General features: G+C 42.9%; 1 protein-coding gene and 1 long non-coding RNA gene across 2 annotated transcripts in view; one reads left to right on the plus strand and one right to left on the minus strand.

The window, feature by feature from the left end:
- tmtc2a (transmembrane O-mannosyltransferase targeting cadherins 2a) overlaps positions 1-16,213 on the plus strand; it is a 63,631-nt gene that overhangs the window by 40,104 nt on the left and 7,314 nt on the right. The window contains 8 exon segments of the mRNA XM_037761158.1: positions 1,637-2,471; positions 3,379-3,493; positions 5,602-5,687; positions 6,370-6,554; positions 6,669-6,747; positions 8,828-8,949; positions 12,557-12,638; positions 15,074-15,188. Of these exon segments, the coding sequence (XP_037617086.1) occupies positions 1,637-2,471; positions 3,379-3,493; positions 5,602-5,687; positions 6,370-6,554; positions 6,669-6,747; positions 8,828-8,949; positions 12,557-12,638; positions 15,074-15,188 (1,619 nt within the window).
- Positions 1,731-9,795, minus strand: LOC119483107. The gene is made up of 3 exons (XR_005205619.1): positions 9,662-9,795; positions 8,193-8,199; positions 1,731-1,740 (listed from the first exon to the last, which is right to left on the minus strand). It is a non-coding gene; the product is annotated as an uncharacterized LOC119483107 (long non-coding RNA).

Below are 16,213 nucleotides of genomic sequence, written 5' to 3' on the forward strand. Positions count from 1 at the left end.
GTATGACATTACAAGGACATTCATGAGTCATGAGGACGCAATTTAGGCCTTTCGCGTGTCATTTGTACAGCATGCAAGAAAAAATACGGTAACATCTGCTATTAGGTTTAGGCAACAAAACCACTTAGTTTGGTTCAGGAAAAACATCATTGTTGGGCTTAACTAAGTACGTAAAGTAAGTAAATAATTACAGAAACAACTCTACATAAGTATGGAAAACGCGTCGCAAACGTCACTAACGTAACTTACAAAACAATACCGGTATCCAACACTGGTCTCCTGCTTGTGAGTCGTGTGTTTGTTTCACCCCCAGACTGTATATAAAGTGGACGACATGACAGATTCCCAAAAGTGAAGCCAAAACATCTCGATCGCCCCCTGGTGGCTGGCTGCAGTATACGTCATAAATCCCGCCCCCTCAACAGAGGGGAAGTGGAGACGCGTTGTCCATCTTTATTTACAGTCTATGGTTTGACCATCCACCTCCCCATCCGCCTGCCAGAAGCAGTCTTTCTCACTTTATATTCAACGTCACTAAATCGTAGCATATTTACGCTGATGCGTTTACATTACAGTCAGTACAGACTACGTGGCAAACAAATGACACGCCAAAAGCAAGAAAGACAGTTAGTTTAAAGGTGTTGCGTGACAGAAGACTCCTAATGGTGATCATGCTGCAGAATTAATGCTCTTATGAGATGTAAACAGCATCTACATACCAACACAATGAGCCCTAAGCTGATTACCAGTCACACTCGCTGCAATCCTGACAGGCAACAAGGAAGGACTTAGAGAGGGAAAGCCTCTCATGCTTCAAATTTACTTCAAAGTTGACCTCAACTAGGTCACAACTGACGGGAGTGTGGTTTACTAGTATATGGAAAATTGTAGAAATAATCTTAAACATCATTGTGGAAGTATGCGCTCTTTTCTTTTTGTTTTTTCCCCTTCTTATCCTCAATAAAACGTTCTTTACATTACGAATTTATTGGCAAACCAAGCGTGAAAGTCAAAATAATCATCTTTCACCAATTCGATTATGACATATTCCATTAAAAAAATGCTTATTTCTTGATGTAAACAGTCACATTGTTGCTGACCGAATGTGACAAACCATTACAGCGCCCAGCTGTCCAACTCCCACCGTGTCTTTCACCACTTTGAATATGTCGTATTTCACTATTTTCATGTAAACAGAGCTGTGTTGTTTCTGGCTATGGTGCATTTTAATTTTAAGAAGTATGCTAGTGTTACAAAGAGCTGTATAATAGTACGCGAGTGCGGTTTATGGCCCCAGGCAGCTATCAATAACATTCCTGAGATTGCTTTGCAGTTTCTATTTCTATATGGGATTCAAAGCGTTTTCCTATAAATCAAACCGTAACAGCTCATACTGAAAGACTGGGACATCCTTCGTAATAACTTGTTGTCTACAGAGACCACCAATACATTTATAGTTGCTCTGATTCAGCTCTTATCCAGACCCATAACTTGGTAGGTATTAAAATAAAATGAAAACAAATTCAGGTGCTCTGGAACACAGACAAACTATTTTTGACTAAGACTCTTCTGGACTGAAATGTTGATTTAGGTGTTTTTCCTTTAGTATGATTTTTCTTTCTCTCGTCTGTTTCAGAAAAAGAACATCGGCGTTTTGCTGAGTCTCGGCGTGCTGGCTTCCTGGGGAGTGCTTCTGCTGTCAGCTCGCCTCTACTGGATGGGCAATAAGCCTCCCAACTTCTCCAACTCCGACAACCCCGCGGCCGACTCGCCGCATTTTCTCACTCGAACCCTGACGTTCCTCCACCTGCCGGTCGCTAACGCCTGGCTGCTGCTCTGCCCCGACAAGCTGAGTTTCGACTGGTCCATGGACGCCGTGCCCTTGGTGAGGTCCTTGGCCGACTGGAGGAACCTTCACACCGTTGCCTTTTATGGTGGATTTATCTTCCTGGGTTTGTTCGGCCTTCGCGGACCCACCTCCAAAGCCAAGGAGACCAATGGGAAAGCCTACGTCGCTAATGGGAAATCAATCACCAATGGGAACGGTTACCATGCCCCTGACACAAACCATAACACAGACCAGGGGCCGCCAAAGACCACAATGAACGGGTCCGCTGGGCTCCACCACTGCCCTCCACGGGCGTCCCTGCCCCCTACGGAAAACCTAGTACTATTTTCATTAGGCATCCTCTCATTGCCTTTCATCCCAGCCACAAACCTCTTCTTTTATGTAGGTTTTGTCATTGCAGAGAGGGTACTGTACATCCCCAGTATAGGCTTCTGTTTACTGGTTGCTGCTGGTGCAAGAACCTTGTACGTCAGACTGAGGACTAGAGGCTGCAAGGCCTTACTGTTGTGTCTCTGTGCGGGACTAGTGCTGCTGAATGGACTCCGAACTGTTCAAAGAAACAGAGACTGGAGCAATGAGGAGAATCTCTACAAGTCTGGGATTAGTGTGAATCCTGCTAAAGGTAAGACAAGAGTTATCATGAGGGATGGGCATCAAACCTCAATACTTCTTGAGTACACGACTGAAATCTCTGCACAGCGTTGAGTATCAAAAGCTGATTTAAAGCAAGACAGTATAACTTTTGAATGAAGAAATAATACGTTCTTCTCGCAAAAGAAAAGTTGGATTCGTGAGCAATAAAACGCAAACTTGTTTAACTGAATAACATCTCTGCTTGGGGAACTAGTTCAGCCCACAGAGAAAACCACAATACTTTCTGCTCCTTCATGCAAGTTTTGCTTGGAAATAGTTACATTTAAATACAGAAGTAATTCAAATATGTACACTCCTTAAAGGGTGTTTTTCGACCCTATTTTGCCATGTTTTTGAGTGATTAATGGGGACAACACTTTTTGAAATTGGTCCAGTATTGAGGGAAAACGCTGCAGCCGCCAGTTGCTAAATGAGCTGTAATGTAATCATTTGGGGCAACCTGACAACCCTTATTTTACGTCCATTAAAAGTGCTTGTTTTTGCCACTGAGAGGCTCTGATTGTTATTATAAGTGTCTGACAACATTTTGGAAATGACTCTACAGAGAAATTAAACGTTTTCCTCACCTTTTGCTTGTCTGTTTGTTCGCTTGGAGAAGCAAAAACAAGCACTTTTAGTGGACGTAAACTGACAGCCAGGTTGCCCCAATTGATTGCATTATAGCCCGTTTAGCGGCTGGCGGTTGCAGTGTTCTCCTTCAATACTGGACCAATTTCAAAATGTGTCGTCTCCATTAGTCAGGTTTCAGGTCAGTCTTCTTTGGGTTGAAAAACACAGAAGTTACCCTTTAACAAATTGACTGCGATAACACTATTTTTAAATGAATACCAACACTGTGAAAGTGCAACTTTTGACTGACACATTGTCTCTCGTAGCCTGGGGAAACTTGGGGAACGTACTGAAGAACCAGGGCAAGATGGCGGAGGCGGAGAAGGCGTACAGAAACGCTCTGCACCACCGAGGGAACATGGCTGACATGCTGTATAACCTGTGAGTGTTAAAGACACCCGGTCCCCCTCCTCCTGTTTGCAAAGTCTTGACACGAACGGGTTTGCGATGCCTCCCATCCATCACTTGAGATTACAGAGGCAGAACAAGAAAAGAGCAGAAGGGGAAAAGGCATACTGACAGAGAGAGTGACAGACAGGGAGAACATCAGGAAAGCAAAAAATAGATCTGATACATGAGGCAAGAAGCAAGTGAGACTCAGAGCTGAGCGTGATGCAAGAGTGTGACAAAGAGGAAATAACTTTATGTGTCTCTGGTGGCTCTTTTTACCTTCTGCTACTGATTTGATTAGCCTTGGTTTGCGGGGCCTGTGGGAGGACACAAAGCCGTCTCCAATCCTGCAACACTGAGTGTCAAAGTTGCCAAAACCTTATAGCAGACCCTTGCCTCTTGCTCTCCTGCTGACACTGTTTTTTCCCCCCACTTCTCTGTTCCCTCTCAAGTTACGGGTGTCAGGAAGCTGGCAAGGCAACATAGGGAGAAGGGAAAACAGAGTGATGGTGTTTTTGCATTCTTTGAGACTTAGGGGGTATTTGAATATGATGGATGGTTGGCATATTGCAGGTTATGCATTAGTATATCAGCCCAGTTGCAAAAGAACGTTGGCATTGTACGTTTCTGCAAACCACAGTTTATGTTGAGTGTGGACCTAACCCTAACCCTAACCCTTTTTTTTGCATTCGGGCAGAGCAAGCGACGCACAGAGCAAGTGACGTAGTGTATGGAGCGGCCAATATTGAAAATTACGTGGTGAAACAACGAGTATATAGAGGGAGAAAGTCCACTGAGGACGGTTGGGTCAAACTAACACCGGACTTTCACCCAGGAGGTTGCTGTTAGTGTCCTGTATGAAACCAAAAGTAAAGTTTACGCTTGTTGTGTAATGTTAACGTAAGAAAGTACGCTAAGGGCGGTTGTTATTTATATACGCTAGTTACATTGTTACATTCCGTTGTAACATTCTATTGTTACGTTACGTTGTTACGTTACGTTGTTACGTTACGTTGTTACGTTACGTTGTTACGTTGCGTTGTTACGTTGCGTTGTTACGTTGCGTTGGTGCGCTGCGTTGTTACGTTGCATTGTTACGTTGTTATGTTACGTTGTTACATTATTAATTCAACAAAAAACATGTTTTTTTCTAATCCTAACCAAGTAGTTTTGTTGCCTAAACCTTAAGTAAGCAAGTAAGCAATTAGCAGGATTATAGCAGAAAATACATTTTAAAATAAAGAACGATATACTACCATGCACATGTGCGCACATTACACTTGAGTCATGTGACAGACATAAGTCTAGTGCAAAGCTGGCAGGCAGCACCACCATTATTTAGTATATAAATCAGAAAAGGGGAACAACATCACAGTACAGTTTCAAGTAATTGCAAAGCAGGATGGTTTGCACATTTTCCAGTTCATCAAGATTATTCTTTTTGCCAAGAGGCATCCTAGCGTGAAAACACGGTTCGTAGGAAAGAAGTAAACCGCTTCAAATTTCTGGTCCAGCAAACTTAATACAGGACAAACCAGGAAATTTGCATGTAGGTTAATTTAATTTAATTTAATTTATATGAGTACTGCTGCTGCTCCAAGTTAAAAATCCGGCAACACTTAATATGCCAGATGATTTGAGTCACATTTTCACAGCTGGAAGGCAGAAGTTGCACTGTACTATGATGATGTTCGTCTTTTCTGCTTTACATACAAAGTAATGGTGACATTTTTTTTTTTTTCTCGTCTTTATTTGCATATTTAGTATTGAGGGAATCCAAATGTAACGGAAAGTAATCAAGTTACGTTACGTATGAAACATATTTATGAAACGTATTTTTGGTTCAACCTTCAACGTATCCCGTGGTTTGCAGAAACGTACAATGCCAACATTTTTCCTGGCGACTGGCTTGGGTATACTGGGTAAAGTTTTTGTTGTTTTATTTCTCAGCTTTCACCCAAAGTCCCCTCATCACTTTGTCGTGCTGTAATTTTGGGTAAAACCTGCACAGATTTAAAAAAGCAAGACAAATTCTCTGCAATGCTGCTCATGATGTTGTAAAACGTCTCACATTTCTGCTTTTATTGTGTGTCTATCAGTGGCTTGCTGCTGCAGGAGAATGAGCGTTTTACCGAGGCGCTGCATTATTACAAACTGGCCATTGGGAGTCGGCCAACACTGGCATGTAAGTAAAACTCTCAGAGTCTCATTTTGTGGCGGTGGTCGTGATCAGGAGAAGAGTTATCAGCGATTAGGTTATCCTCACACATTGATGAATTAGATGTGAGCTAAGAGCCCGTTTATTGGATCACCATCACGCTCCAATTTGAATGCTGAACAAGACGTTCTCTCACCACGTGATCATTTGAAGGGCCATATTCAGCCTATTCCAGCTTGACGGTGAAATGATGAGATTCGATCTCACACTTGAGTGCTCGCATGTGAGATGAGTCTTTTACTGGACCAAGGACAATTTCATGAGAGAGGACAGAGCACGTTCCAGACTGCTTTTTCAAACTTGATAAGTTATCTTCAATTCGTCCTTAGCTTCATCTCCTTTTAGCCTAATTTATTTTTATTTCTTACTTACTTTTCTCATGGTAATTTAATCTGCCTTCGACCTCTGTCCTGTCCTGACATCTTGTCCACTCTTACATACTCAACCAGAAGTGTTTTTTTACGGTGTTGATCATCTCAAAAAGTTGGATTTGTGAATGAATCAGCATTTTTGAGTTTAACAGCATCAGAAAACGACTTTGATTTATTTCGGATTCTCGTGTCCGTCTCTGTATTAAAAGATCTACCCTGTGTTTTGAATTTTTGCTGTGAGGTTGTGCCGTTTAATTCATTCCCTCTCCTCCTCACAGCGGCCTACTTGAACACAGGAATCATCCTGATGAACCAGGGCACCCTGGAGGAGGCCAAACGCACCTTCCTGACTTGTGCCGACATTCCAGACGAAAACTTGAAGGACCCGCACGCCCACAAGAGCTCCGTCACCAGCTGCCTGTACAACCTGGGGAAACTGCTCCACGAACAGGGCCAGCAGGAGGTCAGGACTAAAAAGCTCAATCGTTTAAAGTCCCTCATCAATTACAAAAGCCTGCATTATGCTGATGCAAAACAAAAAGTGGAAAGTTAACGTTTTTTTTTTCCTCAACCTCAGGAGGCCCTGACTATTTATAAGGAAGCGGTACAGAAAATGCCCAGACAGTTTGCACCACACAGCCTTTTCAACATGATGGGTAAGTTGCTGTTGGAGCCTGTTTCACCTTGAAACTTTGTTTGTAATGCAGAAACTGAAATACTACTTTGGCAATACCTGCTTTGAAATGTTAATTTTGATGAGGTAACATAACCATTTGATACGTACTGTAAAATTCTGAAGAACAACGTCATGCTTGTTTTATGACGTGAGTAAAACCACACAGTTTGGCTTGAGTTTCAGTGATTCATTTTCTGTGTTTCCACTGTTGGTCTTCCGCTTTATCCGAGCTTTGAATTGAATTCAACAAATTGACGTTATTGCCAAAAGAAACCTTCAGCGGACCGGAACCACCTGTTTGATTCCAGCACCGCGCAGACGTCGCGTCCTCTCCTCTCGCAGAGGATTGAAGCTAATCCGTGCAATAAATCACATCCCTCTCTTTGTTATTGTAACACTAATTACATTATTGGAAGCTCATCCTGACCGCGTAGCTGAGATGTCTGCAAACATTCCTCGGACAAGCTAAATGAGAAGGGGAAGTGTGTTTAGTCAGGTGGAGGGAGGGCAGTGTTTGCATTAGAGCCGATGTCCAGGGGATTTCTTTGTTTAAACTGATGTCATGTTACCCCCGGAGCCAACAGCGTGTCCTCAGATCAAACAAAGTCTCATAGAGATTTAAGCACAACAATTGTTCTTTCAGAAAGAACTGTGTTTTCTACAACTACATCGGGGGGGTATTGATTCAGCATGTGAGGAATGCTGACCCTGATAGAGTGGCCTTCATCTGTCCTGCACCTGTTAGAAAAATAAACAAAAGATGGGAGGAATTTTTCAAGAAGCAGCTTTAATACTAATGTTTTTATCTATGAAACAAGGTAGAGAGATTTATATAATACAAATAAATATGGTGGCTTCAGAATGCATTCACACCCTTTCCCTTTTTGAACACTTTATTGTGTTGTAGTTGCAAGTTTAAATGGATAAGATTGTAATTTTTGTCCATCAATCTACTCTCAAAAGCCCATAATGACAAAGTGAAAATTACAGAAGTATTCAGAGCGTTTGCTTGTGGTCAGCAGGTGCATCCTGTTTGCTTTAATTATCCTTGAGACGTGTCTCAGACTTGACTGGAGTCCACCTGTGGCAAATTCAATTGACTGGACATTGTAAAGGCACACAGCTGCGTATATAACGTCCCACAATTCACACACTGCATGTCAGGACAAACACTAAGCCATGATGTCCTTCTTCTGTAAAATCTCTCAGCCACTCAGTAACTCAGCTAACAAAATTTAGTATTTAGTATTCTCTACTACAATTAGATACACATGATGGATTCTGAATCACACTTCCTCCTCCTGTCTTTGATTACCTTTTTGCCAGTTTGACTTTTTCGAGTGGTGGCCAAACAACTTCCTCGACGTCAAACACTTTATCATTCACCACCAGAAGCTTGAGCACGTCCGGCTTTGCCCTCCCCACTCCATCGCTCCCATAGCGTCCAGAGTGTCGGTTGCAACTGCGACATCCTGCAGGGAGAAAATGAACATTAGTTTAAAAAGAGAGGTCCCTAGGATCTTTTTACCCACAGATTCATGTATTCATCATGTGGTAAACAGTAGGGAAGCTACAAACCCCAAGGGTTTGGACTCAGTTCAGCATTTATACATTTTTACATCATTTTATTGAAACGATAATAAGATACAAATCCGACCCTAAGCACTCTCTAAACTGTTTTTTGTTCATCTGGTTAACTTTTGGTCACTTTTATTATATTTTAATTTGAATGAATTATAATTTGTAGACAATTTTAGCTGTAATTAGCTCTCTCCTTTTTTAACTGTTAATAATTTCAAGTCCGCTGCTCTAACCACAGAGTGGAGCACACGTCCTTATGAGAACAGCACGGTCAGCGGTTTCGACCAACTTCTAAAACTTCCTGCAGTGCAATGCAAAACTTTTCAAGCAATTTATTTCTGCATTTCAAGTAATGCAGTAATGACATACATTTCAGCTATCAGCATTCACACATCAGCATCAGCATTTTCTGCAGGAAATGCATTTTTTTAGTTTCTAAATGTTTTCTTTTTGACTCCTTCCTCTGTGTTGTGTTTCAGGAGAGGCCTACATGAGGCTGAACCGGCTGGAGGAAGCAGGCCACTGGTACAGAGAGTCCCTCAGGGCCAAGCCTGACCATATCCCGGCCCACCTCACTTACGGCAAACTCCTGTCCATCATTGTAAGTCCCTTCACTGACACGCACAGACACAGGAAGAATCACGAGGCAAGCCAACGCATTGTCTCAGTAACGACTGCAGCCGGTTAACTACCTGGCAAAGTGTAATTAAACGTGGACCTGAAGTGGCAGAGTGCAGAGATGAATAATGCATATTGAGTGACTTATGGGAGCAAAGCGAACCCGTGCTATCGATTTCCTCCGCAGAGCCTGGGGAACTGTGATAATTGTTATGAGGTGTGAGCTTCTGACTCTGAACGCTGCATGCTAAACAAACCCTTTCTCCACCTGATTAGAAGTCAGCGAGAGGAACTGTGCTGCAGTCGTGTTTGACCTTCCAGCGCTACTAGTTGGATGAAAAAGTGGATCACACAGTGTGAGAGATGGAAACCATAAATACGTTTTTCGGTGGCCTTGGATCGACCCTGATCCAGGAACCGATGCCAAAGAAACAGCCAAATGGTAGCGGCACGTCCTGTTTGATGTCTGAAGGTCACAGACGTGGGGAGTTTTGTCTGGTGTGGATGATCCCTCTGTGACTGGATGAGTTCCAGATTATCTGTGTGTGTTTTCTCTCTCCCTCGCTGTGTGGACATCAAGGGCACACAAGTTTGCCCAACTTCTCCCACATTTTTTCTCGCCCCTTAAATGTTTTTTTCTGCAGAAAAACTTCCACTCCCATCACCTCTCCCATTCCATAAAAAACAACATTTACGTGACAACAGAGGCCTGTACTACCTAGCAGGATTTGGGGTTAGCGAGGTAACTTCAGGATTAACCCTGGGTTTTCCATCCTACGACGTTGGTTCGCTTCTTACCGGGGTAGATCGCCATGGTAACTTTTGCTCAAAACCTGTTCGAGATAAGAGATCAACTCGTATGAAAGCACCGCCTACAGACCAATTAAAAGCTCGATGCGCAGATCGTATGGTAATATTACACAAATACGAAGTTTAAGTCATAATCCAGACTAAAAACAACACAGTTTAAACTGACAAATGCAGGAAGGACAGCTGGCTGTATGCTGTGGGTGCTCACCGCTTTGGATTATGTTTTTATATTTATTTTTTTACTTGCTCTCTAGTCCGTTTTACACCGCCGGAGTCGGGGACGCAGCTGAAAGAAGGCTGAAATGGTCACACACACTACCAAAGGGCATAATAAAGTGTAATTTATTCATCCATTATATTCTGTAAACTATTTATAATATCACTGCCCACGTCTAGACGACTACATCTGATTTTTCAGTGTTCTGTTAAATTAACAAGTCTGTTAATTAAATCATTCACACATCTGCAATTTTTTTCTTTTGCCAGCTGTCCTTCCTGCATCTGGCAGCTGTCTTTGCTTTTAGTCTGGATTATGTGTTTAACTTCTTTGTGTTCGTCTGATATCATAGTTTGCTCTTCGTTTGTAAAAATGTGCCGCTCTGGTGACAGTAGACTTATCCATGTTTGTGATTGGTCATATGCTGCAAACACCGCCCCGTTCATGTGAACGCGCTCACAGCCAGATTGAGAAACCCCTGGGTTTGACTTACCGAGTTGATAACCACCGTCGTAAGAGACCGCTTAGCGTGATCGCGGTTGTTAGGGTTAGTTGAGCCACGTAACGAGAAGATACTTGGATATGTTGAACCTGCTTCGTAGTACAGGCCTCTGATGTTGCCCTCTAGAGATGTTCGACCTCCTCCCCTTCCACAGCCTTGGGTACGACCGAGGAAACCAAACCTGCAGTGCCTTACAAACATACAGCTGCAACCCTCACAGGCTTTAAACCTTACATCTGATCATTTCCTCTCTTTTGTTGAAAGATTTAAAGATATACATAACACACACACACACACATGTAAAGCCCAGGTTTGAGATTAGAGTCGCCCAGCGTGGCTGGACATCTGCTGCGCTCCCTCAGGCTCAGGACTGCAGATCCATGCAGGGCCCTGACTCTCAGAGAGAGAGGCCCCCTTCCACCACTACGGGGCTTAGGGAACAGGAGATTGGATGGACCCTGGACAATGGGCCAGTGGACAGGCTTATAATGCAATTACTCTCCTTCCTTATTGAATCACTCCATCGGCTACATTTTTGGCCGTCCTGCCGGAGTCAATTGGCAATACAGACGCGGGGAGGAAAGGTCAAACTGGAGTCTCGTACTGTGGTTCACCCCGACGTGTGTGCTGTTTTTCTTGAGTACACATCAACTTTTTAAAGTGTCCATCTCGCCCTTCTTAAAGCCACACAATAATAACGGTGGAACCCGATAGTCTTACACCCATCCACACCCCTCAGCAAATAACAAGTGCACCTCCTAAAGCCACTAATTTGCCACATTCTTCCCCAAGGTCAAAGTGCTGTACGAGCAGTGTAACATTAGAGCCACGCTGTCTGTCAGAGATCTCTGTAGCTGGAGTCAGAGGGGTGTGGTGTGCGTTAGGGAAAGCTGTGGTCAGTCAGCACTAAGCTGATTTATGAATTTGAACTCAGCTGTGTATTTAGATGTATCAGTGATGATGCAAGAACAGAGGATTACACAGCAATAAATCAGTTAAAGAGCATACCACGCATTTGTCTTTTAAAAAAAAAAAACGTAATTACATTGACCTGAAACCTTTCATAAATCTCTTAAATTACAACTTGCTCCAAACCGTACTGGACTGAACTACTCTGATGGATGTCTGGGGGAGAAGGGTCAATTGAATGTAAAGAGAAAAGTGCCAAAGAAAATGTGAAATAAGCCATCGAGGTCCCGCTATTCGCTTCTTCATTTAGAGGGATTGTGGGCATGGGGGGAAAAGCTAATGAAGCAAACCTAATAGGCCCGGTCCTCTCATTTCTTGCTGCGTGGCAATCCATCGGCAATATGGAAGCAATCAGTGCTGAAGCAACAAACTGAGCCTCGTGCACACAGAAGCATGTTGGAGGTTTTTCTTTTAAGGATTTAGCTTTGTAGGTGAGGGTACTGTATTCTTTATGAGCATCAGTTTCCTGCCGTTACTTTGCCTCAACTGATGCATGTCAGTGCATTTAAAGAACTCATAGCAGATAAAAATACAAGCAATATTTTGATTCTTGGCTGTTTGCACTTCAGGATCTCAGCCTGCATAACATACAAACAAACATGTGTTGAATTTTAGCCCTATTCCTTCTGGTTGCTTCCGGCGTGTATTGCATGCTTGCAGGTCTGGTATATTTATATTGAATGTGAGTGGTCAACAAAAACTTTTAGGTCAAAGGTCAAAGTGTGTCTTGTGCCATTGCAAAACAGTAAAATACATACTGTTACTAAATAACGCTCCAAATTTACACAAAATTTTGGTGAGGAAAAACTGGCATGGCCATTTTCAAAGGGGTCCCTTGACCTCTGACCTCTGACCTCTGAAAACTGTATCTTATTAGATAAAACAGATGTTGACAAAATGGATAATATGCAGTTGAAAAAATACTAAATCGCAAAATATATCGCAATACTCAGCATATCGCAAATGTTTTAAAATCGCAATAAGATCGTATTGTGACTTAAGTATCGTAATAATATCGTATCGTTGGGCCTCTGGTGATTCCCACCCGTAATATGACATGCACTCAATGATTTCCTTCCTTTTTCCTTTTAGGGGCAGAAGGCAGAAGCAGAGAAGTACTACCTGAGAGCTATCCAGCTAGACCCGACTAAAGGAAACTGCTACATGCACTACGGTAAGAAGATACATGGAAGTTTTCCCTTCTAGAAATGGCAAACATTTTCCAGCAAAGCCTGTTTGAAACATTATACTCACAAAAACACAAATTCCTCTGTCCTCAGAAATGCCTCTCTGTGGACGACAGAGCTACGAGAATATCATTTAAAGTCCTTTCCTTACCAACTATAACATGCCTGATTGCCTGTAATCCAACCCTCTGCCGCGCCGCCCTCCTAGGCTTTACTGTAATGATCGGGCTTTGCTGCAGTAAGCTGTACTCAGGATGATTATTAGGCAGGGATCTTTAGACTCTTTTATCCAAGACCTACACTTTTGTAGTGTAACCCCTCGGACCCAGAGTCATTAAACACACAAGGTCCTCTTACAAACTCGTGTTGTAAACCACCCTGCATCCAAGCTCATAGCTTTATGTCACCTGATAGGAGTTGTGGAGAGAAGCAAAAGCAGCGTGGTAATCATTTGGAACTGCTGTTTTTATCATTTTTTCCCCTCCAAAATAATCATGTTTTAGCAATCCCTGCACTCACAAGGTAACATATTTATGGAAAATGTACTATCATGTATTGCTGGTGTCAGTGCAGATGGTGCAATCACACATACAAACAGGCATGTATGCTGTGTTTATCTGAGTGAGGAGACGGGGGATCAGAGTACACTGTTTACCATTCGTAACAGAGAGTAAAATACCACGTTCTGCCTATATCAGTTTGGAGAAAACAGGCTCCTCGCTGCTCCATGTCGCTATCTTCAGGATATTCATCATCAGGAAATGAAATCTGTCCCTGAAAGCACCACGGTCCCTTTCTCCTCTTCCTTATCTCTCTCCGGTCCTCCTGGTGCTTTCTCTGCGCTGGATAGTTCGAGTTTAGTTTGGTCCCCGGCGAGGGGGTGCGTTGCTGACTTTGGACCGAGCTGTTTCCCCTTACACTCTGTTTTTCCCCTCTCTCTGCCTATCTAGCTATTTTCTTTTTTTTCAATGTTATCTTGTAGCTTCTTGCTATAGGTGATGTTTATTTGGGGCCGGTCCCCCCCCCCTCCTTTATCACAGATCTGGCTGCTTTCGCTGTCCTGGGTTCACTGGATGAGCTCCAGGTGTGTAAAGGAGTGATGGTATCTGTCCACATTATAACACAACGGATGCACACACAGAAACATATGAGAGAGTGCGAGGAAGCGAGGACACAGAGGGTGATAGCTAAGACAAGGTCCCCCCCCCCCTTTCCTGCCATTGTTCACAGTAACTCATTTTAATGCAAACTGTCCCTCACATGACCCGGTTCTAAATAGTCTTGCTTTTTTGGTGTCTAATGGCTTGCTGCACTCAGGCGAATGCAGTTAGCTTTCAGCACAAGAAAAGCCGACAGAGACGCACCTCAATGGAGTCTCCCCACATCCCCCCCCTCTTGCTACATTCAGCAACATCTGCGGCCGAGCTCAGGCTGTTAATTTATAGCCGTCGAGGCAGGCGGTTGTGGGTGCCGCACCAGGTGGCCGGTCTCCCACAGGAAAAACGCATGAAATACCTCCGTCTTCATCGGCGTTCGCAAACGTCGCCGGGCAAAACAACAATCCTTTCACTGTCTCTTCTTTTCTCTCTCGGCGTCCTTGTTGCATTTCCTGTGGCACTCTTCTCTTTCTCTGCGTCCATTCATCTTCCTTTGTCTTTAATGATCTCTATCTTTGTCATTCAGAGTTTCTCTGCAAAGCTTTTTCTCGTCCCCTCAATGCCACTTCTTTCAGTTTGGCCACAATGTCAACGCTAACGTGCAGATTTTTTTTAGCATTTATACCGTTTACCATGTTTACCACACGTGGTAGCGTGCCTACATTTATTCAATTTTGACCTGATAATGGCGTTAGATGAAAAGTCAGGGGATCACCGAGATATTACAGTTCATGCCAGTGCGCAACCTCTGGGTCTGAAAAGTGAAGCCAATGTGGAAGTGCCCTAAACTTGCATTCTTTCTAACAGCCAGCAGGGGGCGACTCCTCTGGTTGCAAAAATACGTCTGATTGTATAGAAGTCTATGAGAAAATGAGCCTACTTCTCACTTGATTTATTATCTCAGTAAACATTGTAAACATGAGTTTATGGTCTCAATCGCTAGTTTCAAGTCTTCTTCAATACAGCATGATGTTCATTTAGTAAATTATGATCCCATTTAGAGTCAAATAGACCATAAAGCAGGGGATGATTTAGGGCGTGGCTGCCTTGTGATTGACAGGTCGCTACCACGGTGTTGTCCAGTCTGGGTGTTGTCCGTGTGACCATCAATACCTGTACAGAAATTCATCTTAATCCATCCAATAGTGGTGGACCGACCAACCAACCAATAGACCGACGGACTGACTGTGCCATACCTAAAGCCATACCAACTAGCTACTACCCCTGGAAATAAATGCTCTTCCTCTGTCTTCCCCTCTCTGCAGGTCAGTTCCTGCTGGAGCAGTCTCGTCTCGGCGAGGCGGCGGAGATGGCGGAGAGAGCCGCAGAGCTGGACAGCTCAGAGTTTGACGTGGTCTTCAGCGCTGCTCACATGCTCAGGTTGGCTAAACAACTGCTGACACACAACAACACCGCTAGCAAGTGGAGTTTCCAAACTAGAAAAAAAAAAGCATACAGTACAGAAGACTGAATGATCGTATATGTCAAGAAATGTCTGTATTAGCAGACTTTGCTGCTGTGCCGCTTCACCATTTGTGGGTTTATTCTTTACCACTACCATTTAATAACCATCTTTGAAATATAAATTATGCCAATGTTATAGAATAGTAAATGTCCTCTCTATGGAAATCGCTGCCATAAAAGCTGTTATGTATTACATATATAAACAGCAGTATAGCTTCAGTCCATCATAGCGATGATTTAGTCCAACGCTTGTAAAGAAGCCGTTGGAGAATTTTCCCGCAGAGTTTGGCAAGAACGTGCACAGACAGCGTAAAACGTGTCAAAAGGGACTGTGAACCTCTATTCCTAGCAACTCAGGGAAATATTGGAGCGATGTGCCTCCATTCCTTTCTGCTCTACATATCTGGAGAAGCCATTACTACTCTCTAGCATCCATCTACCACAGAGGATTTGTAAAAAGTTGAAAGTCTCAGGGTTTGGCTGTGGTTTTCTTTTGGAAAGAGTAAATCTAAATGACAGATCATTCTGCCGTATTCTGGTCTAACTGTTTATTTTCAGCTGAGACTGACTGACATAAATCCAAAGCGTTTAGGATTAGGGTTTAATGAATGTGACACACACCTGTCATTAGCTGGATTTGAAACTTAAGTTTCTCAACTGATAATAAAGGTGAGCTACAAATATTGACCGACCATAACCAGGATTATAATAATGACCCGATAATCCAGTTTGATGGATGGTTTTCCTTTAAATGCTCTGCAGATACCAGACCTACATTTCATTGCAGCAAAGTCTTAAGTATAAGAAAATATATGTGGAAATATAAAGAGAAAAAAATAAAAGAATAAAAAGAATCGGGGAAGAAAGGAAACATATATAAAATAAAAAAAATAAATATATTTAAAAAACATATGAAAAACAGAAAATAGAGTAATTTATAT

Source organism: Sebastes umbrosus, chromosome 23 (genome assembly GCF_015220745.1).
Source record: "Sebastes umbrosus isolate fSebUmb1 chromosome 23, fSebUmb1.pri, whole genome shotgun sequence".
Lineage (NCBI taxonomy): Eukaryota > Metazoa > Chordata > Actinopteri > Perciformes > Sebastidae > Sebastes > Sebastes umbrosus.